Source organism: Capra hircus, chromosome 2 (assembly GCF_001704415.2).
Source record: "Capra hircus breed San Clemente chromosome 2, ASM170441v1, whole genome shotgun sequence".
NCBI classification, from domain to species: Eukaryota; Metazoa; Chordata; class Mammalia; order Artiodactyla; family Bovidae; genus Capra; species Capra hircus.
Genome location: NC_030809.1, coordinates 7,095,287 through 7,121,976, shown reverse-complemented (window position 1 = coordinate 7,121,976; position 26,690 = coordinate 7,095,287). Strand labels below are relative to the sequence as shown.

Here is a 26,690-nt window from a genome sequence, read left to right as displayed (position 1 = left end):
CTCAGCTCCAGCTCTTGCCCGCTGGTAGAATCAGGTCTCTTGGATGGTCCCTGCGTGACCTCCTTCAAGCCTCTCCCCACCACCCAGCCTCCATCTACTGCCACACTGCCTTCAACCTGAGAGGTTGAAGTTTCTGATGGGACCTCCTGAGCCCAAGTCTACACCTCAGTACCTCCCCTGGGCCAAGTACAGAGCCTGGCTCAGAGTAGGCACTCAGTAGATACTGGGTTTGTGTTGGATGGATGCTGAGTTCAACCTTTGCCTGTTGACTTTGAATGACCACTAAAACACAAGGAGAATGTCCAGGGGAAATGGAAGACGAGGCTCTAGAATTCAAGAGAGAAAACAGGGCTGGTGGTAAAGCCTGGGGACTCACCTGCAGAGAGGTGAGGGTTGAAGCCATGAGCATAGGTGGACCCTCCATGCCTTTCTTGAAAAGAGTTCAAGAGAAACGGAGCAAGTCAAGGAACCGAAGCTTGGAGGAGTCTCAGATTTAGGGACAAAGGGAAGAGGGGAAAACATAAACAGGTGTGTAAGGAGTTTGAGAAATACAAAGAGTACTAGGAAGGTCCTGATCTGACATCTATCCATTTATCCATCCATCCCTCTGTCCATCCATCCATTCCTCTGTCCATCCATCCATTCATCCATCCATCCATCCGTCCATCTTTCCATCCATTCATCCATTTATCCCTCCATCCATTCTCCCATCCATCCATCCAGATCTCATTTAACAAATCATGGCAGACCCACCTCAAGGAACATTGTCTGAGAAAGCCATGAAAAATAACATTTCAAGGGGAAACAAACCATGTTTCCTAGAGACTGGAGATAAGGGCTGAGGAAAATTGTCAGATCTGGTAACTTCTAAGAGAGAAAGTGACAGTAAGGATTGATAAAAGAATCTTAATGAGGAAGTGGAAATGTTTGGAGGCGAGAGAGGACTTTCAGAATACAAGAGCCTGGACCACACCTCTGGGACTAGGAAAGAGCTGCCCAAAGCCCCAGGGCATGTCTGAAGGGCTTGTGGCTACCCCCAGCCACCCCCACCCCCCATGCCTCTCTGCCTCTCCCACACCTCTCCCCCTTCCCAGCCATGTGACAGCATCTTCACTCGGCCCATATTTCTGTGTCTTAGCCACTCTCCCACCTCCAACGCAAGTTCAAGCTTTCCGAGACACACAGACCTCTGTCTCACTGACCTGGGATCCAGTGAAAGACAGCCCAGAGCTCCTGGGTTATTACATCTACTCCCGGGAGGCAGGATCATCTGAGTGGCGAACAGTTAACAATAAACCCATCCAGGACAGCAGGTGAGTTTGCGCCCACCCTTCCTGCCTCAGAAATAATAGTAACGGTAATAATGATGAAGCCTGCCTCTCAAGACACAGTTGGGCACAGGGCACTGTCCTAAGCTCTGTCCATATGTTAGATCAATTAGTTCTACCTGGAATCCTATGAACTTAGGGCTACCTTTTTGCTTGTTTGTTTGGCTGTTCTGGGTCTTCATTGTGGTACACAGGCTTTTCTAGTTGTGGTTCACAGGCTTAGCTGCCTCATAGCACATGGGATCTTGGTTCCCCCACCAAGGATCAAACCCGAGTCCACTGCAGTGCTAGGCAGATTCTTTACCGCTGGACTACCAGGGAAGTCCCAGGACTGTTATTTTTATCGTCATCGCACAGAAGAAACTGAGACACAGCACAGATAAGTAGCTTGCCAAAACTTCCTTAGCTAGTGAGTGGAGGAACCAGGACCTGCCCCAGACGGCCTCTTTTCTGGCAAACCCTCTCTAAGGGCACGCTATTTGGAGATAGCAGGGACTGGCTAGGTCTTGTCCTTCCAGAAGCTTAGAGACAGAGAGGCAGAGCGTACAGGCCGGGAGGCCAGGGTCTAGGCTCCTCACCCACCCTCGCTCCCCAGGAACCTTTACGCAGAGACTCGCCCTCTCTGACCCTCAACTCAGCCTGCCTGTGCACGCCTGCCCCGCCCCCCCACTCCCCTCTGAGCCTCCCTCCTCACTCGGTGGCCTCATCCTTGCAGGTAGGAGCCTCAGGCTTCTGGACTCATGACTTTTCTCCATTTTGAGGCCCTGTGGGATCAGGGACTCAGTTAATGACACATACCCCCCATTCCATCCGACGACTGACCAGGCCCTGAGCGCACCCGCGGGCTCCCCTCACCCTGGGCTGCAAGATCATTTCACCCAAAGAAAGAGACAGGACCTGGTGCCCCACTGGCTCACGGTGCCTCGCAGTCACTCACACTTTGTCACCACTAAAGTTTAGGTTTGGGACAAATGAGAGTCCAAGTTATCCCTGGAATGACGTCTCCCCAAGGACTTGCATCCAGGTGGGCATCCCTGGTGGTGGGGGCTGAGCGAGAGTCACGTGACAGGAGTGGCGTGTCAGAAGAACGTGTCACATGTGGGAGTGGCATGCCCCTCTGGTACATCCAGAGAGCTCATCACATATGTGTATCTCATCGGTTATGCATGTCAGGGCCGGAAAGAGGGTAAACACAGCTGCCCAGGAGTGTTGCCTGAGGTGATGGCCTAAAGCGAGCTCAGCTGGAAGGCAGGTCCTGGTTCACCACTGTGCCACAAGCTCCTCAGAAGCTGGCTCACAGGAGATGCTCAAAAAAGACTTGAATGAACGAAGAATGAACGGGCAGGCACTGCACTGGGATTCAGGAGGCCTGGGCTGCAGCCCATTCCTGATGGGCTGGGTGCTCTTGGCTCACCTCATTCCTCCTGCAGAAGACCTTCCCTACCTGTAAAATGAAGAAACTTGTTTGATCCATAAGGGCCTCTCCAGCCTTCCAACATTCAACCCCTTGAGGTCAACTGACCGAGAGAAGCTCCCTATAGAACGAGATTTGCTCCAGGAAGATGTTGATAAGTGGAGAAGGGTTCACAGTCTGAGTCTTACTGAGAAAGGACAGGATGGGAGGACATTTTTCTCTAAGCCAGAGTATCCTTGTATGCCTCTGGCTGATGATTCTCTTTGGGGGTCTTTAAAGGGACTCTGTTTTAGAGTCACAGCATTTGTACAGATAAAAAGACCACTCATGTTCCCAGGATGAGGCCCAAAGTCCTGGAGGTCTACTAGACTGCTCAGTTCAGGGGTTGGCTACCTGGGCCTTCAAACGGTACCTTTCCCAAGGTATTTGCTTTTTTTTTTTTTTTAATTTTACTGCGATGGTGCACAGGCTTCTCTGTAATTGTGGCAGTGAGGCTTAGTTGCCCTGTAGTATGTGGGATCTTAGTTCCCCAGCCAGGGATTGAACCCCTGTCCCCTGCATTGCAAGGCAGATTCTTAACCACTGGACCACCAGGGAAGTCCCCAGGGTGTTTGCACTTTAATGACAGGCTCTAGAAGTCACAGCCTTTAAAATCTTAAGGACCTCACCCTCTAGGATGCAGGCATCACTTTGGGGGCAGGGGCAAGGTCTTCAGGTGAGAACTGAGGCCCTCCAATCCTCCCACGCTGGGGGCCACTTATCCCACACAGGGTTGTTCTAGAAACTTCAGGGATGTCTCCAAATTGTTTGGCCGTCCCTGAAGGCAGCACATTTCTCTCCCAGGTTTACAATTCCCGGGCTAAGGACAGGGAAGGAGTATGAGTTTTGTATCAGGTCCGTCAGCGAGGCCGGAGTCGGGGAGAGCTCAGCCATCACTGAACCCATCAGGGTCAAGCAGGCTCTGGGTGAGTCCACAGGGCAGGTGCAGCCTGCAAGCCTGGAGGGTGGGCAGCCGTGGCCTGGGCACAGAGCTGGGGGCTTATTGACCATCTCTTGGAGGGTCCAATCCAGAGACCACGGGGCAGAAGCCTTCCCGGGGGATCAGATGCTGCCCCTGACCACCCAATCCTTTGAGGAGAGAGTAACAGTGGCCTGAGACCAGCATGGAGGTCCAGATGTCCTCCATGTAGCAGAGTCAGAGTTATCAAGGGACACCGCCGGCTAAGTCAGCACCCTCAGAGAGGGTGGGCACCCACCAGGGGAGGCTCACCACCTCCCTCGGGCCCCACTGCCCAGTCTGGCCACACGCTGGGAGCAGTGACCCTCACCCCCTTGCCTCCCTGTAGCTACACCGTCTGCGCCATATGACTTCGCCCTCCTGAACTGCGGGAAAAATGAAATGGTCATTGGATGGAAGCCCCCGAAGCGGCGTGGAGGGGGCAAGATCCTGGGTTACTTCCTGGACCAGCACGACTCCGAGGAGCTGGACTGGCACGCGGTCAACCAGCAGCCTGTCCCCACCCAGGTTTGCAAGGTGAGGCTGGAAGGCAGCCACCGGCCTGAGGTCCTGACTTACTCAGGCAGAGACCAGAGGTCGGGGCTGGAGGTTCTGAGGCTCAGAGACCTCAGGCTCCTCGCCGTGCACGATCCAGCTGATTGTCAAGGGCAGACCAATCTCACCAAAAGTCCCCACAGACCTCCTGCTGTGAGCTCGATCCTCTGTCTCCCCAGCCTCAGCCTTCACAGTCTGTCTTTCTGCTCTTCAAGGTCAGCAACCTCCATGAAGGTCACTTCTATGAGTTCCGTGCCCGGGCCGTAAACTGGGCAGGTGTGGGCGAGCTGTCGGCACCCAGCAAGCTGTTTGAGTGTAAAGAGTGGACGATGCCCCAACCAGGTGAGTGGCCAGGAGGAGCCAAAGGCCAGTACCAGTCCTTGCCTCCCTCCCCAAAGCTAACCAGTGAAGATGAACATCACCGCCCTGCTCTCTTTCCCCATCCCCTTCCACCAATGGGCCCATAATCTTATCCACAGATGGTCGTAACCCAGTTAGGTCAAGAGCTCTGACCTTGGTTGGCCATTGACTGACCCTGCACCCCCGTCCAAATTAACTCTCTAGCTCAGCACTCCATCGGAGCTCTGATTCACGCCACAGGCCAATCTCAAACCCCAAAGGCACATGGCTAGGTGACCAGCTCATTCCAGTTTGCCCAGCACTTTCCCCTTATTATCATCAAAAGTCCCGTGTGCCAGTCCTGGACAAAGAGCCACATTAGTGTTCTCACAAGGTAGCCCTTCACCTCCCACTTAGGAAGGGAGGATGCCAACTTTCCACCTTTCCATTCAGCTCAGTTCTGTTTCTGCACAAACCTTTTACCTGAATGGCAGATAGTCACTCTGTGTGAGGCCTGAGACAACACTGTAAACACCTGATACTTACTGGATACTAACAGGTGTATTCTGTCATTAATGCTCACACCAGCACTCTTCTATAAGAACTATTATTATCCCCATTTTACAGATGAGGAGACAAGAGCATAGAGGTGAAGTAACTTGCCCAGAGTCTGCATGGCCTGAAAGGGTGGAACTGGGACCTGAACCCCACACCCTGAGCTTCTACATTAAACACTGAAATGGCAAAGAGATCAAACGGATGAATGCGGTGTGGGGGCTGGGAATGAGGAGGATCAGGGATATTTCCCAGAGGAAGTGCTACTGGGCACACTCTGAAGAGTTAACTCTGTTTCCGAGGCAGACCAAGCTTTGCCATGAAGCCAAGGCGGGCCAGGTCTCCACCCGGCCCTGAGCAGGCACTTCCAGGCCTGGGAGGGACCGGAAGAGGGACAAGCTTGCTGACTTACCACCCGCTTGCCTCCTGACTGTGTGGCTGGCATTTGGGTGCCTGGCTGCCCATCTCCTTCTATCGCCCATCTTCCCACAGGGCCCCCGTATGACCTGCGGGTGTTTGAGGTGCGGGCCACCTCCCTGATGCTGACGTGGGAGCCCCCTCTCTACCAAGGGGCTGGACCTGTCACAGGCTACCGCATCAGTTTCCAGGAGGAAGGCTCTGAGGAGTGGAAGCCAGTCACTCCAGACCTCATCTCTGGCACCCACCTGAGGGTGAGTCCCCGCCCTGCCACAGGATACAGCGACTCCAGAACATCAAAGCTGGACCGGCCCTCAGAGGTCACTGCCCTCGCTTACTGGCAGCAGAGGATCAGAAAGGGGGTGTGGCTTAGCCAGGGTCACACAGCGAGTTCGCAGTAGGTCTGGCTGGCAGGTTGGCCTTAACTTGCTCTGTGCTGAGTAGTTCAGTTCAGTCACTCAGTCGTGTCCGACTCTTTGCAACCCCATGAATCACAGCACACCAGGCCTCCCTGTCCATCACCAACTCCTGGAGTTCACTCAGACTCACTTCCATCGAGTCCGTGATGCCATCCAGCCATCTCATCCTCTGCCGTCCCCTTCTCCTCCTGCCCCCAATCCCTCCCAGCATCAGGGTCTTTTTCAATGAGTCAACTCTTCGCATGAGGTGGCCAGAGTACTGGAGTTTCAGCTTTAGCATCATTCCTTCCAAAGAAATCCCAGGGCTGATCTCCTTCAGAATGGACTGGTTGGATCTCCTTGCAGTCCAAGGGACTCTCAAGAGTCTTCTCCAACACCACAGTTCAAAAGCATCAATTCTTCGGCACTCAGCCTTCTTCACAGGCCAACTCTCACATCCATACATGACCACTGGAAAAACCATAGCCTTGACTAGACGGACCTTAGTCGGCAAAGTAATGTCTCTGCTTTTCAATATGCTATCTAGGTTGGTCATAACTTTTCTTCCAAGGAGTAGGTGTCTTTTAATTTCATGGCTGCAGTCACCATCTGCAGTGATTTTGGAGCCCAAAAAAATAAAGTCTGACACTGTTTCCACTGTTTCCCCATCTATTTCCCATGAAGTGATGGGACCGGATGCCATGATCTTCGTTTTCTGAATGTTGAGCTTTAAGCCAACTTTTTCACTCTCCTCTTTCACTTTCATCAAGAGGCTGAGTAGACTCCTCCCTAAAAATTCACTTGTAATCAGCAACGTATAGCAGCCTTTGGGTGTGCATATCCCGCTTTAAAACACTTATTTATTATTTACTTTTGGCTGTGCTGGCTCTCTGCTGCTGAGAGGGGATTTTCTCCTGTTGCAGGGAGCAGGAGCTGATCTCTAGTCGTGGTGCACTGGGTTCTGATTGCAGTGGTTTTTCTTCTTGCAAAGCATGGGCTCTAGGGCATGCGGGCCTCAGTAGTTGTGGCACACGGAGCTTAGTGGCTCTCTGGCATGTGGCATCTCCCCGGACCAGGGATTGAACCCATGTCTCCTCCATTGCTGGGTGCATTCCTATCCACTGTACCGCCAGGGACGTCCTTGATAGGCACATCCCTTAAGCTAGGAATTCTGCTTCTAGGACTGAACTGTAGAGGAGCAGTTAGTCAAATGCACAAAGACCTCAGGACAGTGATGCTCACTGTAGTGTTGTTTATGAAGGCAAAAGTTGGAAACAGCTTAAACGTCCATCAGCAGTGGGTTTGTTTAAATAGATCACAGGGTATCCTTGATGCGAACTCCGTGCCAGGGAGTAAAGACTGTGGGAGTTTAAGGAGTAGCAATAGTATATACAACAAGGTAGAGCTACTTGTAAGTTTTGACACAAAAATATAGCCGTCATATGTGGCTAAAACAATGCACAATACAGAGCAGGATATTTAAATGTTCAGTTCAGTCGCTCAGTCGTGTCCGACTCTTTGCGACCCCATGAATTGCAGCACACCAGGCCTCCCTGTCTATCACCATCTCCCGGAGTTCACCCAAACTCATGTGTATCGAGTCGGTGATGCCATCCAGCCATCTCATCCTCTGTCGTCCCCTTCTCCTCCTGCCACCAATCCCTCCCAGCATCAGGGTCTTTTCCAATGAGTCAACTCTTCGCATGAGGTGGCCAAAGTATTGGAGTTTCAGCTTCAGCATCAGTCCTTGCAATGAACACTGAGGGTTGGTCTCCTTTAGGATAAGCTGGCTGGATCTCCTTGCAGTCTAAGGGACTCACAAGAGTCTTCTCCAACACCACAGTTCAAAAGCATCAATTCTTCAGTGCTCAGCCTTCTTCACAGTCCAACTCCCATATCCATACCTGACCACTGGAAAAACCATAGCCTTGACTAGACGGACCTTAGTCGGCAAAGTAATGTCTCTGCTTTTCAAGATGCTATCTAGGTTTGTCATAACTTTCCTTCCAAGAAGTAAGCATCTTTTAATTTCATGGCTGCAATCACCATCTGCAGTGATTTTGGAGCCCCAAAAAATAAAGTCTGACACTGTTTCCACAGTTTCCCCATCTTTTTCCCATGAAGTGATGGGACCAGATACCATGATCTTCGTTTTCTGAATGTTGAGCTTTAAGCCAACTTTTTCACTCTCCTCTTTCACTTTCATCAAGAGACTTCTTAGTTCCTCTTCACTTTCTGCCATAAGGGTGGTGTCATCTGCATATCTGAGGTTATTGACATTCCTCCCGGCAATCTTGATTCCAGCTTGTGCTTCTTCCAGCCCAGCATTTCTCATGATGTACTCTGCGTTTAAGTTAAATAAGCAGGGCGACAGTATACAGCCTTAATGTACTCCTTTCCCGATTTGGAACCAGTCTGTTGTTCCATGTCCAGTTGCTTCCTTATGTTAGATAACATTTAATAGGGGTTTCCCTAGTGGCTCATGGGTAAAGAACCCAGCTGCGATGCAGGGACGCAGGTTTGATCCCTGGGTTGGGGAGATCCCCTGGAGGAGGAAATAGCAACCCACTCCAGCATATTTGCCTGGAAAAATCCCATGGACAGAGGAGCCTGGTGGGCTACAGACCATGGGTTCACAAAAGAGGCTGACACAACTGAGCAACTGAGCACGCAACACGTAATAAATGTATATCACATTGTATATTAATGACCACATATGCATATACATGTTTCTTAATTTCAGTGAGAAGCAAACTCTGAACTCTTTGGATAACTGATAAATGTGGCAGAATCCCTGGTTTTATGCACCTGTGGCAGTTGTTTTCACTTCCACATATGTAGAAGGCGAAACACAAACAACGCTCTTCTGGCATAACAAAGACGACTCCCGCATATTAGTCTTGTCAGAAAACAAGGGTGTCCGCTGAAGCATTCTTGGTGGTGATTTAGTCACTAAGTCGTGTCCAACTCCTGGGACCCCATGGAATGTAGCCCGCCAGGCTCCTCTGTCCATTGGATTCTCTAGACAAGAATACTGGAGTGGGTTGCCTTGCCCTTCTCCAGGGGATCTTCCCAACCTAGGGATCGAACCCAGGTCTCCAGCATTGTAGGCAGATTCTTTAACAACTGAGCTACGATGGAAGCCCATAGCATTCTTAACAGACACAAATTACTAACAGACAATCCATTGGATCACAGACTTCCAGGCCGTAGTATCTGTCTCTGAAGACAACATGTCTCACAGGCCTCCTTGGTTTAAGGAAAGTTCCATGAGATGTATTCAATTTTATCTTCTGCAGTGCTAAGGAGAGAGGGAATATTTTCTCCCAGCAGGCAGGAGGGCGTGTGGGTTTCAGCCCCACAGGTGAACACTCTGTTAGCACCAAGAGGAAAGAAAAGCACGCTCGAGAGGCCTGAAATGATGTGGAAAGAAGATACTAGCAAGCAGACTACGGTGCGCGTCACATCTCAACATGGTCTGAGTGCTAAGTCGCTTCAGTCATGTCCGGATCTTTAGGACCCCATGGACTGTAGCCCATCAGGCTCCTCTGTCCATGGGATTTCCCAGGCAAGAATACTGGAGTGGGTTGCCATGCCCTCCTCCAGGGGATCTTCCCAACCCAGGGATCGAACCTGCATCTGTCTCCTACCACAAGAGGGTTCTTTACCACTAGAGCCACCAGGGAAGCCCTCAACATGGTTTACATGCATTTAATACAAGCACTAACGGATTTTTACAATATTGGCAACTTTGGTCATCTCTAGGAGTGGAAATACCAGGGGAGCCTTCACTTTATATTCTTTTCTATTGCTTTGATATTTTCCCCAACAAGCATGCATTTCTTTCATAGTCAGAAAAAAATTAAAATAGTTCATTTTGAAACAATAATATTAAGTCTTAACTGAATCACAGAGAAATGAGAGCCCATGGGATGCTGTGAGATTCTGCAGCTGCTGCCCCCATGGGAGCCGGCTCCCTGCGGTAGAGTCAGCCAGTGCTGGACAGCTGACCCTCGAGAGCCACAGGAGATGGCTGGTCCCTCTGCCCTCCAGGGTCAGGGAGCTTCAGTGACTTGGTGCCATTTCTGCATGTGGATGATTGGCCGGCATTCACTCAACACTTCTGGACACCTCCTTAGTGCCAGACCAGGAACTAGATCCTGGATGTAAAAAGCTCAAGGCTCAAGTCACAGGCCTTGGGGGACAGGCAATTACAATACTGTGTGCCACACAATCAAGATAGGTTCAAGGGATTCTGGGCACTCCAAGGAGGAAGGTTAAGAGACCCTTCCTGGACTCGTCCCATCTGCCACACTGAGTGGCTGAGGATGAGTTGGAGTTGCTAGACCAAGAGGAGGGAAGGGCATTCCAGACACAGGGCTCTGCGAGGGCAAAGGCAGGGAGGCATGAAGCAACGTGATGCCTGGGGGACCCTGAGGAGCCAGGGAGTGAAGGGGGCACAGAGCGGAGGAAGAAGACGGAGGCTGAAGATGGTTGGGTGAGGAAGACTTCGGTACGAAGCCACAAAATCTGAAGTTCACCCTGCAGCCACTGAAAGAATTAAGTGCAATCAGACTGGCATCTTGGAAAGATTGGTAGAGGGAAACATAGACCAGGAAGGTGGGTCTAGGGGCAGAGGTGCCATTTAGGAAACTTGCACTAACCCTGGTGAGAAGAAATAACACTTTAATCAAGGCATGGCTGGGACACAGAGAGGTCACATTCAGGAAACGTTAGAGGGATTTCCCTGGTGGTACAGTGGATGAGAATCCACCTGCCAATGCAGGGGACACAGGTTTGACCCCTGGTCCAGAAAGATTCCGCATTCCACGGAGCAACCAAGCCCATGTACCGCAGCTACTGAGTCTGCACGGCCCAGAGCCTGTGCTCTGCAACAAGAGAGCCCACCGCAGTGAGAAGCCTGTGCACTGCACCTAGAGCGCAGGCCCTGCTCGCTGCCACTGGTGAAAGCCCACGTGCAGTAACAAAGCCCCACGTGCAGTAACAAAGCCTCACGTGCAGTAACAAAGCCCCAGCGCGTCCAAAAAGCAATCAATAAATTTTTTAAAAAAAAGAAAGAAAGAAATGTTAGGGAAATAAAATGGGAACTTTGGTGATGAGAGGTGTAGGGCTCAAGAAAAAGATGTCAGAGATGATCCCCAAGCTTCTTTCCGGGGTGACGGATGGAGGAGAGGCGGGGGGCCCAGGAGGAGAAAGAGTTTTCTTGTGAGGAAGCTGATGGTAAGCTAAGCTCCAAGCAGATGGAGTTCCGGGCCTCACAGGCATGGGAGGTGATCTCAGTGGAGATCCCTGTCTGAAGCTGGAGCTCAAGAAAGGAACAAGCCCCTAGCCTGTCCCCTCCCCCGGTAGCCTGGCACCCCCGGGGGTGGATGGTGATCAATCAATCCCCTGCAGCCCGTGGCCAGAGCCTCTGCCCTCCTCAGGGCTCACTCTTACCCTCTCCTCTCCTCCAGATTTCCAATTTGCAGCCGGGGAAGACCTACATGTTCCAAGTACAGGCTGTGAACTCAGCGGGCCCAGGGCAGCCATCCATGCCCACCGACCCAGTACTCCTGGAAGACAAGCCAGGTAGGGGGAAGGCGAGGGAGGATCCGCAGCAGGAAGATGGACCGGCTGGGCCTCCCCTCCCCCCCACACCCCTTCCTGCCCATTTCTCTCCCAGCCCCCACTCTCGTTTATTTCTGTGGGATCCTGAGATGGATCCTGAAATCTGAACACATGGTCTTCTTCTACGAGATGGGTCCTCCATCCTTGATACGCCACGTTCCTAAACTCTTACAACTCTTAACATGGATATTTAAAATAATAACCAGCTGCATTTCAGATACACCATGTGACTTTGCCTGCCTTGCAGTCACAGGTCCCTCCTGGGTCCCCTCCTACCACACAGGCCAGACGCTGTGTCGGGTCCTTACACGGTCTGACCCTCCCAACAAGCCCTTGAGAGAGCTGTCCTTGTCCCCACTTTTTTTTTAATGTTTATTTATTTATTATTTTTGGCTGCACTGGGTCTTTGTTGCGGCTCGAGGGCTTTCTCTAGTTGAAGCGAGCAGGGACTACTCTCCAGCTGCTTAGCTGTGGCACATGGGCTTAGTTGCCTCACAGCGTGTGGGATCTCCCTGGACCAGGCAGGGAAGCAGATTCTTAACTCCTGGACCACCAGGGAAGCCCTCATTGCCCCCACTTAAGAACTGATTTTGTTGTAGCTCAGAGAAGTTAAATGACCAAGTCACACAGCTCGTGTATGCCGGACTTGCTCAGTTCTTCTCACTATGAACTGTGTTCTTTCCCCATTCTTTTAATTATTCATTCAGCAAGTATCTGATGACACCCACGCTGCACTGGGGACAAGGCAGTGATGAGACAGCAAGGTTCCCACTCTAGTGACAGAGGTGGGGACAGAGGACAGTAAACATGTAAATGCTGAAAAAGTCAGTGATAAGTGATAAGGAAATAAAACAGGGTGATAGGGTGGGGTAGGCATTACTTTAGCCAGAGTAGTCAAAAGGGCCTCTGGAGGTGACATTTGAGCTGAGAAAGAGCCTGATCATGCAACGCCTTGGAGGCCACAAGAGTCTAGAGTTTACTATTTTATTCGAGTGCAATGGGCAGCTGTTGGAGGCTTTAAGTGGGGAACAGGTCTTACCTGGTTTATTATTTCTAAATGTCTGGTACCCTCCATTGAATCCTGCCCTCAGATGCCCGGGAGATCGAGGTTGGTGTGGATGACGAGGGCTTTATCTACATGGCTTTTGAAGCCCCAGAGGCCCCCGACTCTGCCGAGTTTCAGTGGTCCAAGGACTACAAGGGCCCACCGGACCCAGAGAGGGTCAAGGTCAAGGAGGAGGCTAACAAGTAAGTGAGGGGAAGGGCACCACACCTAGGGCACAGGTCCCGGATGTTATCGGATGAATGGGTAAAAGCTCGCAGGTGAGACCACCTGGCAGGACCCCCAGTGATGAGCTTGAGGGGGCTGCGTGGTCTCCCATGAAGGATGCTGACTGCCACCTCCGGGAGAAGTGAGAGAGAGGGCAACAGATGGGCTGAAACGGTGATACTCATCTGGAGATCCTTTTTCTGCAAGAAATGTGCCTCTATGTGGCTGCTTCCAAGGAGACGCTCAGGATTTGGTTTCTAGCCTGGGTACCAGCAACTTGCTCTTGGAAGTTCTCTGGGCTCAGCTTCCTCATCAGTAAAAGAGGGTTTAGGATGTCAAGGGCCTCCAGGTCTTGCTCCTCCATCCATAGCAGCTCTGGCTTCAGCCCTGTTCAGCAGGAGACAAAGCTAATGACTTGAGCCCAAGGAGAGGCAGGCCTGGGGGATGTGGACAGTATGAAGACGGTTCCAGAGAGCCTGGCTAGCAAGAGCCATTGAGGGCGGCAGGCCAGACTGGCTCTGGGCAGGGGACCCCAGGAACGTGTAAGGAGGCAGACGCCCCTGCTTGGCCAGGGTCTGGGTCTTAACAGGGCTTCCAAGGTTGACCTACACTCCCCAGCTCCCAGGCTTCCAGGTCATGAGTCCCCTCTCAGAGCCTCTGCTCTGCTGTCTCTGCAGATCCAAGATCATCCTGAAAGATCCCGGCCTCGAGGATTTGGGCACCTACTCGGTGGTGGTCACAGATGCTGACGAAGACATCTCAGCAAGCCACACGCTGACGGAGGATGGTGAGGCCCCTCTCTGCCACCACCACCCCAGAGAGACAGGCCCAGAGTACCAAACACAAATACCCCAGGGGCCAGCAAGAAGCCATAAAAATGAGTAAAGCAGAGATTTCAAGAGAAGTAGGTCCTCTCCCACCCACTCAGTCAGCAGGTCCATGAATAATAAGTATCAGTTGAGCACCAACCGCACTGAATCACATCAGTGAACCCCACTGGCAAAAATCGCTGCCTGATGGAGCTCATACTATTCTCATCTCTCTCTTTCCTTTTTCTACTATTGATAAAAGCAAAGGTACCGGTGAATTATTTCACTCCCTTCCATAGCCTAAAAAAACAACAGTGTAAGTGGAATGATAAACTGCCAAAGGCAGTTAGTCTAAGGGGTGAGGATGGCCACAGGGAGCAGTAGGGGCCGTGGCCACCAGAGAGGGGAGGCTGGGCCTAAACTCATTGTCCAGGAGACTCACCCTCTGCTGTCTCCATAGCAACTGGGACAGCCATTGTTCTCCCTGCTGAACACACAAGGGGCCCTTTGATTTTGTTAAGACACAGTTGCCAGGCGGGTCCAGATTTCTATTCCAGTTCCACAATTTCCTGGCTGTTTGACCTTGGGCAAGTCATGATCCCTCTCTGGGCCTCAGTTTTCTCACCTGTAAAAGGGGGTGGTAATAACCCCTGATACCCCAAGTGAAACAATGTTGTTATGCAGATACACTTGCGTGGCTCCATGCAAGCTAAAGCCAACCACAAAAGCATAAAACCATCCATAAGAGCAGTGGGGTTCGTTTTTTCGTTTGGGATTGGATGCTTGCCATGTGTCCAGACTCATCATACTCTGGACTCTAAGCTTACAAGGGACAATGAGATATGGGCTCTGCCTCTGCCAGTTCATTCATGCAACACTCATTTACTGAGCACCTGCTGTGTGCCAGACACCCAGGTAGGTCCAGAGTTCAGCTTAGCAGGAGAGACAAACCTAACACAAGGAAGCAGTTAGCGGTGAGACAGCACTGTGCCGACCTGCCCCAGACACGTGTTGCCTGAAGTACTCATTGAAGGGGCCAGACCCTCAGATTCTAGGACAGCATGTCACAGTGGATTAACAAGGGGGCTCAGGAGGCAGACAGTAATGCTCACCCCCCACAGCATGGTGTGAGGATCACTGAGATCATGCAGAGATTGGCAGACAGTAGGTGCTCCTCTGGGGAAGTGGCACTTGATCAGGCCTTGAAGGACAAGAAGAATAAGCGATCTCGGGGGGCCTACAGCAGCCCCTGAAGGCCCCTCGGTGCCCCAGAGCCAAGGCTCGCAATAACCATCATCAACCTGTTTGGCAACCAAGTGACCCCAAGCTGAGTCTCTCAGGACTTTCACCCAGTGTGGATGCTAGAACAGTTCCCATGACCCCCACTAGCCCAGGGATCTCATTCTCTTTGGTTTCTTTCTTGCTCCTCCCTGTCCCAGAGCTGAACAAGCTGAAGAAGTTGAGCCATGAGATCAGAAACCCAGGTAAGCGATCCAAGCCTCCAGACTTGGGCAGTCATGCCAGGCCCACTGGGGTGTCCTGAGCAGAGCTGAGTCAGCCAAGAGCTAGACACTAGGCTGGTAGGGGGTAGGGGAGGATGGGGTCATCTTGGGGCTGGAGGGTCAGACACCCAGGAAGTCCTCAGTCCATAAAGGGAAAAGAGTGGCCAGCAGGGAGCATGTGGGGTGCAAGGGAGGGCAGAGTGAATGATTTCTTCTTCCTCTTGGATTGTGGATCATCTAAACCCCTGCTTTCCTCCACTGGCAAGGAGTAGCATTTGTAGTCCCTGTGGCAGGGGTCACAAACTTGGGTGTATACTGGAATCACCCCGGGAGCTTTTCAAAATCCAAATGCCCAGGCCATGCCCCAGATTAATCAGAATCTCTGGAACTGGAGCCAGATATTTTGAAAGTTTATGGAGGCAGTGTGGGATCCTGGATTGAATCCCATACCGGAAAAAAAAAAAATCATATTAGTAAATAGTGCCAAAACTTGAATATCTGTAGAATAGTATCAATATTAATTTCCTGGTTTAAAAAAATATACAGTGATTTGGGAAAGTTCAGGATACTGGAATTTTCTGTCTGTTTTTGCAACATTTTTCAAGTCAAATGATTTCTAAATGAAAAGAAATAAATGAAATTACATGTTTTTTAAAAGTCCTTACGTTTCTGGTGTCCAGCCAGGGTGAGAAGCACAGCCTCAAAGCCATAGGAGGAGGGTGAATTCCCTGAGATGAATTCAATCTAGGGTGACCGAATGTGGGAAACCCTCCCCAGACCCTCACCCTAGTTATGTCTCCACCAGACTCTGAAGCACTTTGCACATGGCATGTCCACGCAGTGCTCAAGGTGGGGCTGTTGGGAGTGAGGAGGGGAGAAGGGTGCCCTGCCCACCCTTTCCTGTCCTCTCCCTCCCAGTGATCAAGCTGATCTCCGGCTGGAACGTTGAAATCCTTGAGCAAGGAGAGGTGCGGCTTTGGCTGGAAGTGGAAAAGTTGTCTCCAGCGGCTGAGCTGCATCTAATCTTCAACGAGAAGGAAATCTTCAGCTCACCGGTAAGTGGGAGCTCAGAATCCCTAAATGAGGTCCCTGGCCCATGAGGTGGCCTTGCAGGCAGTGGCCTCTACCAGCCAGCACCTCCCCCTAGCAGACATTTCAGAAATAGCCACCTGCTTCAGCTGTCACAGTTGAGGTGGGGACACCTGGATGTTAGTACCTGGGGGAGGGGGGGGGTGCAGGGATGCTAGACATTTGCCAATGCAAGGGACACTCCCACAAAGAATTTCCCATACCCCCACAATTTTTGAGTATCCTGACAAACATTCACAAGATGAAAAACCTACATTCATGCTTGTAATTATCCAAGCCTAGACTCTAACTCTGAGACACAAACACAATTTTTTTTAACTTTTTTACAGTGTTAATATACACTGATAGAGAGTTTTATTCTATTAGCCACATTACCTCTGCTCTTTTTTTCATTTTCCTGTTCTTGTACAGAATAGTTTTTGTTTACTTTGACTTGCAAGATCTTAGTTCCCTGACCAGGGATTGAACCTGGGCCACTAGACCACCATGGAATTCCCCCGTACAGAATAGTTTTAATCTTTTTGCTTTTCTAGCTTCTCTTAAATTAAAACAAATTCATTGTAAATCATGAAGCACCAGTGAGTGATATGAGCATCTGTGTATTGAAAAACGTTACTTTTATTTCCTCTTCCTATTATAGTTGTGGTGTTACATTGCTTTTTAAAAAATTTTGTGTGCAATAAGTTGTACTAAATGAACCATAAAAGTTGCCCATACTCAACTGTTTTTAGTTACAAAGATGCCAATTTCAATCTCATGAGAGATTTAATCATAAAATGATCTTATTTGTGAATTCCATCTCCAGATGGCCAAGTGGCCGTCATTACATATGTGTTATCAAGAGAGGACCTGGTTCTGACAAAGGAGAAAAGAACTCGAGGCTAGATGTCAGAAGGTTCATGTTCATCTCCTGTGGGTTGTGTGCCCCTGGACAGGTCTCTTCACCTGTCTGTGCCTCAGTTTCTGCATCTGTACAATGGGGTTGGTTGCCCCAGGATCAGGAGGAACAAATGAGAAAATAGAGAAAGTTTTGCATAAAGATGAAGCACGCATGACTTTTGCTCATGATAGAGGAAGCGTAACAAAGTCTGGACTCAGCACACAGCGCTGAGACTATAGAAAAACAAAACAAAACTAGCAGTTCCCTCAAATCATACATACAAGTGAAGCCAGAGGGGAGAAGGTCCTAAATGTGGAAAACAAAACCTTTTGAAAATTGTTAGAATGTGACAAGATATAAACAAGTATTAACTCTGGGTAGCAGACACACAGGATTTTTATAACACCCTTTATAATTTTATGGGGAACTTTTGTCTATTAAACTGCAAAAAAAAAAAAGTAGAAAATAACCAAAAAAGTATGGCACAGTAGGAGATTGGGGGATTATTATGAACTGAAATTGACTGGGGCACAAGACTCTCCTGTGCCGGCGGGGCTCCAGGGTGTTCTCAGGAGCCGGGTGTGTCTATACACATGAAGAGAGGTACCCAGGACCCCTTCCCCAAACCTGAAGGCTTCTAACTTTACCACCCCAAGTCCAACTACACCCCGATTTGCACCCCCACAACACAAATTCCCTATAATTGGAAGACAGCAGAACAGACTCTCCTGTTTTGTTCTCCCCAGAACCGCAAAATCAATTTCGTCCGAGAGAAGGGCCTGGTGGAAGTCATCATCCAGCCCTTGACCGAGGACGACAAAGGGTCGTACACTGCCCAGCTCCAAGACGGAAAAGCCAAGAATCAGATCACTCTGGCGCTGGTGGACGACGGTCAGCAGTGCCCCGGCCCCCGACCTCAGCTCTCAGCCCTGGGGTCCCTCCCGCTCCATCCAGACGCCCCCCAACCCACTCCCGGACCTCCTCCTGGCTCACGCCAGTTCCCCCCCACCCCCTGTGTTCACAGAGTTCGACAAACTTCTCAGGGCGGCAGATGCTAAGAGAAGAGACTGGAAGAGAAAACAGGGTAAGAGCTGCTGGTCCGAAGTCCAAAACCCTCGGCCACTAGCGCTGGGGAACCGCCGCACGAGTGGGTTAATAGATCCCTCCGTCCTGCTGGGGCCCCGAGGGAGGGCCGCTGCCGTTTGAGCCAGTGCTGTCCTCGTGCCAAAATGTGCCCAACCCCTAGAGTGAGCGCCTCCTTAAATTCTGCACCCCCGGGGGCCTCCCTCGCCTCCCGCCAGGCCCCTCCTGGGTAGGGCGGGATCCCGGAATCCGAGGGGCCTTTGGGCATCAGGCGCCCCGCGCAGGCGCCTTCCCCCGTCTCGCCACCAGGTGGCGCGCGAGCCGATCCTGGCGCTCTGACCACCGGGCGTGTCGTTGTGCCCTTGCAGGTCCGTATTTCGTGGAGCCTTTGCAGTGGAAGGTCACGGACGACTGCCAAGTGCTGCTGACCTGCAAGGCAAAGCCTCGCCCCCGCCTCCAGCCCTGTCCCCGGGCCACGTGGGCCCAGACCAGTGGTTTTCCCCAAGCCCAGTGGCTGTCTTAAGATTGAAGGAGGGAGGAGAAGGGGACGACAGAGGATGAGATGGTTGGATGGCATCACCGACTCGATGGACATTGAGTCTGAGTAAACTCGGGAGTTGGTGATGGGCAGGGAAGCCTGGCATGCTGCAGTCCATGGGGTCGCAAAGAGTCGGTCTTGCCCCACTCCCCGGAAACTCCATACTCTGTGCTAAGTCTGATCCCAAGCAGGGGAAGTAGCCTCAGGCATTTTGCCTTTAACGGAGAAAACAAAAGCCCAGGGAGCAGAGCTGGAGTGAATTAAAGTGCGCTGGGTCAGCCTTGAGCTAGGTCTCCTAGCTGCCCTGGGGAGAGTCCGGAGGCCAGGAGTCTGGAAGAAAGAGAGCTCTCTGTAGATAAAGGGGGAGTCCCTGTGTCCGGCCAGACACTGTGCCCAGCATTTTATAGCATTATTTGATCTCATCTACTTCACAACCGTCTGTGAGAGAGGCGTTAGGATCCCCACTTTAGGATGAAAAAGCAAGTGGGGAAGTAGCTCAAGGCCACAGAGTAAGAGGCAGAGCCTGGGGCCCGGGTTTCACCGAGTGTGTCTGACTCCAGAGCTGCTGCTGCTGTTTCTCAGCACCCTGCAGCCTTGCAGATAACTAGGGGACGGCGCACTCCCAGAAGGGCATCCATTCAGCAGACTGAAGCACTCTGCAAGCCCTGGGCCTACAAGAACGAAGAAGTGGTCTCCTGAGGCCTCCAGCATCCCACAGTCCAAAGCAAGAGCCTGTGCAAACAGCATGCCTTGTGCTGTGATGGAGACATGCATGAAATTTACTATTCATGATAGGGGGCACTCTGGGGCGCAGAAAGGAAGGCTTCCTGGAGGAGGTAACACAGCTATTTACAAAGAAAAATAAGGTAGGAAAGGGATCAAGAAGCAGAGGGAATGCCATTAGCGAAAGCCCAGAGTCCAGAAGCCCTCAGAAAAGACACGCGGTGTGAGGAAGGGGTTGGCTGAGATTTAGTGGGAGAGCAAGGTGGGAGCAGGGGAGGGGGAGTCGTTCTTGTGAAAGAAAATTCAGATGAACTGAGGCTTCACTTAAAAGAGGAAGCCTGAAGGAGTCTCCTCACTCCTGACCTTCCTCAGGTGACCAATACCAAGAAAGAAACCCGCTTCCAGTGGTTCTTCCAGAAGAGAGAGTTCCCAGCTGGTCAGTATGACCCGCAGACTGGAGCAGGGCTTCTCTGCATCGAAGAGGTAAGTGCAGCCCTGACCTGAGAGCTCATGGAGTTGCGGTGCCAGGAGCACTGGGCAGGGAGTCAGGACCAAGGCGAGGCAAGTGAGGCACTCACCTCATGCACGCACTTTAAGGGGGCGCTAAAAAGCTCAGTAATCGAGATAAATAGCATTTTAGGCAATAGGTAAGTAAGTAAAGTCACACAGACTCTTTGCAACCCCGTGGACAGTAACCTACCAGGCTCCTCTGTCCCTGGAACTTTCCAGGCAAGAGTACTGGAGTGAGTTGCCATTTCCTTCTCCACGGGATCTTCTTGACCCAGGGCTCGAACCCATGTCTCCAGCATTGCAGGCAGACGCTTTACCATCTGAGCCACCAGGGAAGCCCTTTCTAGGCAATAGTAAGAATCAAATTAATGCCAAAATAAAAGACCATGGGGGAAAGCAATACCAAAATTGTAAATAAAGACAGGCTCAGTCATACTGATTTTTCCTTTTTGTTGAATTCCAGTCCTGGCCCTGCCCCCGACCATGTAGCCTTGGGCTAGTCACTGTCCCTCTCTGACTTCAGTTTTCACCTGTAACATGAGAGGGTCATGAAATTCCTTCCTGCTGCTGCAGCCTGAGATTGGGGCAGGAAGACTGTCTCCATGGGAGGCCGTTCTGGGCAGAGCAAAGCAGGCCTGGAGCTCACTTCTCCTACCCACTTCCTCCCCAGGGCCCTCAAAGGAGTGTGACCTGGTTAAGATAGAAATACAAAGCTCGTTCTTAAATATTCAATGTTTTTCTGCCCTGCCACTGATTTCTGTGGCCCATGTGCCAAGGAGTACTGCGCAAACGCGGGTTTGCTAACAAGGAAAGAACTAATGATTTCAGGGTCCTCGCCCAAATCTCAGCCAAAATAATGACAAGTTGGCCTTTGTCATCACAGTGCAGACCCTTCCACAGGGCTTGGCTTCAAGGAGGGGCTTAATTGCTACTGAGTCTTGTCATAATTGTCTGGCCTATTGGTGCGAGAACTTTCTGGCTTCCAAAAAGTTATCTCCCTTGATCCTCTTGGAAACTGTAGCACGTGGTCAGGGCAAAGTTTATGCCACCATTTTACAGATGAGTAAACTGAGACTCAGGGTGTTTAAGTACCAAGATGCAAGGCTGGAGAGTGGACCCAAAAATCTCTCCAAACACCCTCCACAGAATGTGGCTGGGGCTTTGGCGCCTTCACTGAAGGAGCGGGGAGGGAACACAGAGGAGGACTGTTGGGTTTTCAATCCTTTGATCCCCGGGTTAAGAGATGCTTCTTGAGGAGTGGGGTGGGATGAGTAGGAGGTTCATGAGAAAGAGGGCATATGTATACCTATGGCTCATTCATGTTGATGTATGGCAAAAACCAATACAATATTGTAAAGCAACTATCCTCCAACTAAAAAGAAATATATTTTTTTTTTCAAGAAATGTGTCTGCCTCGGATCCTGCCTCAAAGCACACTATGTGGAGATGGTTGCAAGGGGCCCTTTGGCGGGTCAGGGAGGCAGATATCGTCCCGCCCCCCGCCCCCCACCCAGCCCTTGGAGGAGATGCTGCGTAATGAGAGGGCACAGTTGAACTCTGACCTTGCTTTCAAAGCACAGCCCAAGTTCTTGCTTTGCTAAGTGTTGACCCAGGCTTCTCGAGGTTGACAAGCATGTGCCAATAAGGACCCCCTTGTCCTGAGCAAATGAAAGCATACCTCTTCTGAGAGATGCAGAGAGACCCCTCCATCCCGGGCCCCACAGAAGCAGGGCAGCTCTGGTGGAGGGTGCCCCCGACTCAGCCCGGCTCTGTGAGGAGGACTCTCTGCTCTGCTCAGAGCAGCTGACTCAGAATCCCCCTGGGGGAGGGGAGAAGGGAAAGGGGCGTCTGTTTCTGCCCTCAGGCCCCACCTCCGGGCCCAGACAAACTGAGAGCTTGGAATCAAAGGGCTCTGGAGCTGGAAGGAGCCAGAGACAGCCCATCACAGGGGGGTAAACTGAGCCCCGGGAGGAGTTAGGGGCAGGCCTGAGCCCAGGCCTCCTGATTTGCATCCATCGCTCTTTCTGGAACCCATGCTGATACTGCCTTCTCTCCTTCTTTCCAGCTGTCCAAAGAGGACCAGGGTGTTTACAGAGCCGAGGTTTCCGACGATCGAGGGGAGGACGATACCATCCTGGACCTCAGAGATGAAGGTAGGAGCTGGCGATGTCAGAGATGGGCCAGGATGGTCTCTCGCTGAACCAAGAGATGCAGTCTGTGATCCCCGTGTCACTGGGGGCAGCTGAGGCCCAGGGGGGTTAAGTGACCTACCCACAGCTGCACAGCAGGTCAGGGCCAGGGAGGGCCCGGCCTGTGTGATGCCGGAGCCTGCGCTCACTGCCCTGCCCCACGGCGAGCCCAGGCTTCGTGATGTGGAGTCTGGGTCCTCTGCTCTGTCCCACAGTGGGCCCCAGGGTCCTCACCAGGACGGCAGGTTCAGCCTGCAGGAAAATTGTCAGCTCAGCCCATCTGTCCTCCATCTGCGTGGCCCCACCCCATCCGTCATGGAGTGCCCTGGGTCCCCTCCTCGCCCCTACGCCTGCATCCTCAGAGCTGCTCATAAGCTCCACCAGCCTTTTCCAAGGCCGAGCCCACCCTGGTGCGTCCCTAGGGGAGCCCCCCATATCAGCTGACCATTCCCTCTTCTCCCTCCAGCCCTGGATGCCATCTTCACTGAGCTGGGCAGGATCGGTGGTAAGCAAGCCCCACCCACTTTTGCCCAGCCCTGCCCTGATGCCACAGAGCCTCGGGGGAGCCTCCAGCCATCCTTGGCTGCCAGGGTGGGGTGGGTTTAGACTCCAACCTCAGAGACTGTCGTGGGGGGTCGCATTCCTGCCCTGTGACCACACTTGCCTTCCCCCCACCGCACCCCAGAGCAGGGGCAAGCTGGCTGCCCCCCAGATGTGATGCCCAAAGGGCCTTGGGGAAGACTCAGCCTTCTCCTCTGCCCCTCCCACCCCCAGCTCTCTCTGCGACCCCACTGAAAATCCAGGGGACGGAGGAAGGGATCCGGCTCTTCAGCAAGGTCAAGTATTACAACGTGAAGTACATGAAGACCACTTGGTTCCACAAGTACGTTGGCCTTGCCCTGGAGTTCCAGGAGGGAGGGGGGCCAGCACCCGTCCCCGAGCCCAATCCTAAGGGCTTGGCAGAGACCACCGCCCCCACCCCCATCCCCGGTCCACAGAGGGAGCCCGGGAAGGAAACAACTGTCAGAGGCGCAAAAGGGAGGCTCCCCCGGGAAGGTGGGCACCCTGGTGCTGAGAACATTTTCTCAGTGTCTCCATGGCCACAGGAGGACTGTTGTCTTAGAGCAGCACCTGGGAACTGAGCGAGGGAAGGACTCAGGAAGGAAGGATACCAGGTGGTCACGTGGGTCGTCGTGCCTTTGTGGGTCTCCGCAGCCTTAGCACACTCAGGCAGCCAGGCTGAGGGGAGACAGGCAGGCAGAGGGACCTGGGGGGCTGACGGCTAACTTAGGGCCAGGCCTTGAACGCAGGATCAGGCATTGAGGACTCAGCCAGAGCTAAGTGACCCCAGAGAGTTTGGGAGCAGAATTTTCCCAGTGCTTCTTACGTGCATACCTCAGCCTCGTGGAGCAGACATTATTGCACCCATTCTAGGGAAGAGGCTAGACTGACTTACTCAAACTTGTCATGTGAGTGAGACCAAGGCCAAGTTGAATTTCAGAACAACAAAGCTCCTTCTCCAGACTCTCTGAGCCCCGTGACTAAGCCCAGAAGTGTCACTTTTGCAGCACGACACTGGGGCTGTGGGCCAGGTGTCTTTAGGTATGAAATTTAAGTAAAGAAGGAAAGGAGTGTATACAGTTTGTAAGAGCTTGGGGCCAGTCATTGTGGGAAGAGCGCCTGGGAGGTTTTTTAAGATGAGAAGGATGAGGTGAGGAAGTGGCTCCCATGGGTTGGGTTTGGGGAAGTGACCACTGATCCTGGAGGAGCGTTTTCTCAAGGTCCCAGCCTGCAGGACATGTTGCAAATAGAGACTCATTATGGGCACAAGCTTTGGTTGAATGATGAATGGATGAGTGGGTAGATACTTATCGAATGTCCCCACACATCTAGAAACAAAACCCTGGGAGAGGAGTCTGGGGCAGGGGTGCCCACTGCTGGGCAGGCAGCCAGCCTGTCCTGGGCACAGCCCTGTTAACCATTGCTTTGCCCTCACGTTCAGAGAGAAACGCCTGGAGAGTAGTGATCGGGTGAGGGCTGGTACCACTCTGGATGAGATCTGGCTCCATATCCTGGACCCCAAGGACTCAGACAAGGGCAAATACATCCTGGAGATCACGGCTGGGAAGGAAGTCCGGCAGCTCTCGGCTGATCTCTCAGGGCAAGGTGATCTCTCCACCCATGTGGAAACCTGTTTAGAAAACCCCACAATCTTTGGGGGCACTGCCCCCAAGAGAATGCTGGAACAGAGAGGAGGAACAGTCACAGCTGGGCTCTGCACCTGTGGGTTGCAAAGGTCAGGGGGATGGAGTAGAGGGATGGTAGGGGGGATGCTCTGACGCAGCTGTTCCTCTTTTCCTTCTCGTAGCTTTTGAGGATGCCATGGCTGAGCACCAGAGACTGAAGTAAGTTCCCAGCGTGATCAAGGCCCCTGGGGTGCCTGCACACAGGACCCTTCCTGGGAGGTGCAGCTGGCTGGATCTGCCTTTCCCCTACCACCCCTCCCCCAACCGCGGCAGGACTGTCCTTTACATGATGGAACCCCAAGCCCTTTTTCCATTTCTGTTTTCCAGAGCCCTGGCCATCATCGAGAAGAGTAAGTCCAGCCATGTTTCCGCGGTTTCCTGTTCTGAGCTGGGGGTGACTTCCCAGCTGCTCACAGCTCCTGGCAAGGCAGCTGGAGCCCGGTTGCCCAGCTGTGTGGCTGTGTGGCTCTGGGCTGTCACAGAGCTGCCAGGAGACCTGGATGGCAGCGGCAGCATGAAGACAGATGGATAAGGAGTCCGAGGATACCTGAGACCGTGGGTGCACCCAGCATCAGAGGGACTCCAAAGGCAGGGGCGGACAGAACCGAGGCTGCGCTGGTCTTTCTGATCAAGGCCTGGGAGGGGACGCCTTTAAAGCTGACGCTGGTTCTGGCTCTCGGGGCACTAGGGTCTCAGCTAATCCAGGACACAGCCTCTGAGCTGACCAGGGGCACCACCAAGTCCATGCGCTGGAGCTTCGTCAGGTCCCCACAGCCGGTGCTAAACCACCCCGTTCCAGGAGGCTGGCTTACCGGTCCCACTGACCCAGCAGTCACTATGGGCCTTTTCAAGAGGGAAAGACTTCAGGCAGCAGAGCAAAGCAGCTCCGGACAACCTGAGAAAAGAAACTGACCATTTGCAGTCATGTGTAGGAAGAGGGATTAACCCTATACGGCTTCTTGTTCCCAAATGTCCCCACTTGGCAGGAAGCGCAGGCTGTTCATAACTGAAATCTGGAAGGGGGTCAGACATCTGGGGTCTAAGGGCAGTGAGGAGCCCTCACAGGGGGCAGCCCTCCTTGGTGAGGGGACCAGAGGCTGAAGACCCGACTCAGCCCATCACATCTCTGTCTAATTATTTCCGTCCCACAACCCATCCTGGGATTCTGAGTCACAGGACAGGACACCCACCCCAGGACCCTAACAGCAGGAGCCTGCACTCACCATTTGTGGTCGCCGGGACTTGTGAAGTCCAGAGTCTGGGGTGGTAGATTGTTGCCTGGTGAACGTTAAGCCCACATGAAGGTCCATCTCTCCCCCTCCCCTCAACCCTGATCCAGGGTCCTCCTCCCCTACTTCCACTGCAGACACCAACCGCTTCAAGGCTCTTTGCATATCCCTGATCATGATCCAGGGGCCGTTCCCACAGCCTTGACTTCAGCATACAGGATATGTTGGCTTTCTGCTTAGAGATTTACAGCCACCTTCTCTTCCTGCCCAACCACCAGGGCCACCAGGTCCCCTCCCTTGACCAGAATCAGTGTCCCCAAAGCTTCCTTCCTGTTCCCTCCCTTAGCTGGATCGTCACACCTGTTCTGTGCACTTCGCCAGTTTAAGGCTCAGAGCAATCTTATTCACCTTCTCTCCCAGTTCTCAAGGGGAAGGGCACCTCACTATCACCTCCAGGTACCACCGACCATGATATTAACCTCAAGGCAATGACAGAAACATGTCCTCTATCTTCTGTTTGTAAAGACAAAGAAATAACGTAATACAAGTTTAAAGATGTCCACCCCAAACAATGCCAATAGGAAAAGAAGCTTTGCTGAAAAATAAACCACAACTCCAGGTAAACGTTCATCACGGGGGGGGTCTCATTTGTTTCCCTTCCAGATCGTGCCAAAGTGGTGAGGGGGCTCCCAGACGTGGCCACAATCATGGAAGATAAGGTACCGTCAGCCCCCTGGCCCACAGCCAGCAGTCCCACCCTGGGCTCCCTCCCACATCCGTCAAAGAGCACAAATCAACAGAGCTCTGTGGACCCCAGAGCCGGAGAGGCTGGTTCCGCCAGAGTCTGGCTTAGCGGCCACCCCTCGCTGGTCACACGTATGGTGTGTGGCCTGGGGGCGGGGTGCTGTTCCCAGCTTCACCCCATCTCTCCAGGGGGCCCCGGATGTCACGGGCTTCTCTCCATGAACTTCAGTTTCCACAGGAGTTCGAC

General features: G+C 52.3%; 1 protein-coding gene across 2 annotated transcripts in view; it reads left to right on the top strand.

The window, feature by feature from the left end:
* MYOM3 (myomesin 3) overlaps positions 1-26,690 on the top strand; it is a 52,132-nt gene that overhangs the window by 23,224 nt on the left and 2,218 nt on the right. For both annotated transcript variants that reach the window (XM_018055793.1, XM_018055803.1), the window contains exons 16-36: positions 1,139-1,313; positions 3,586-3,707; positions 4,089-4,276; positions 4,510-4,636; positions 5,681-5,859; positions 11,478-11,592; positions 12,723-12,879; positions 13,579-13,688; positions 15,150-15,194; positions 16,131-16,267; positions 17,928-18,072; positions 18,206-18,265; positions 18,633-18,700; positions 19,898-20,008; positions 22,101-22,188; positions 22,691-22,729; positions 22,999-23,107; positions 24,227-24,390; positions 24,593-24,629; positions 24,798-24,820; positions 26,363-26,418. In XM_018055793.1, coding sequence (XP_017911282.1) covers positions 1,139-1,313; positions 3,586-3,707; positions 4,089-4,276; positions 4,510-4,636; positions 5,681-5,859; positions 11,478-11,592; positions 12,723-12,879; positions 13,579-13,688; positions 15,150-15,194; positions 16,131-16,267; positions 17,928-18,072; positions 18,206-18,265; positions 18,633-18,700; positions 19,898-20,008; positions 22,101-22,188; positions 22,691-22,729; positions 22,999-23,107; positions 24,227-24,390; positions 24,593-24,629; positions 24,798-24,820; positions 26,363-26,418 — 2,255 coding nt within the window. The remainder of the gene's footprint in view (positions 1-1,138; positions 1,314-3,585; positions 3,708-4,088; positions 4,277-4,509; positions 4,637-5,680; positions 5,860-11,477; positions 11,593-12,722; positions 12,880-13,578; positions 13,689-15,149; positions 15,195-16,130; positions 16,268-17,927; positions 18,073-18,205; positions 18,266-18,632; positions 18,701-19,897; positions 20,009-22,100; positions 22,189-22,690; positions 22,730-22,998; positions 23,108-24,226; positions 24,391-24,592; positions 24,630-24,797; positions 24,821-26,362; positions 26,419-26,690) is intronic.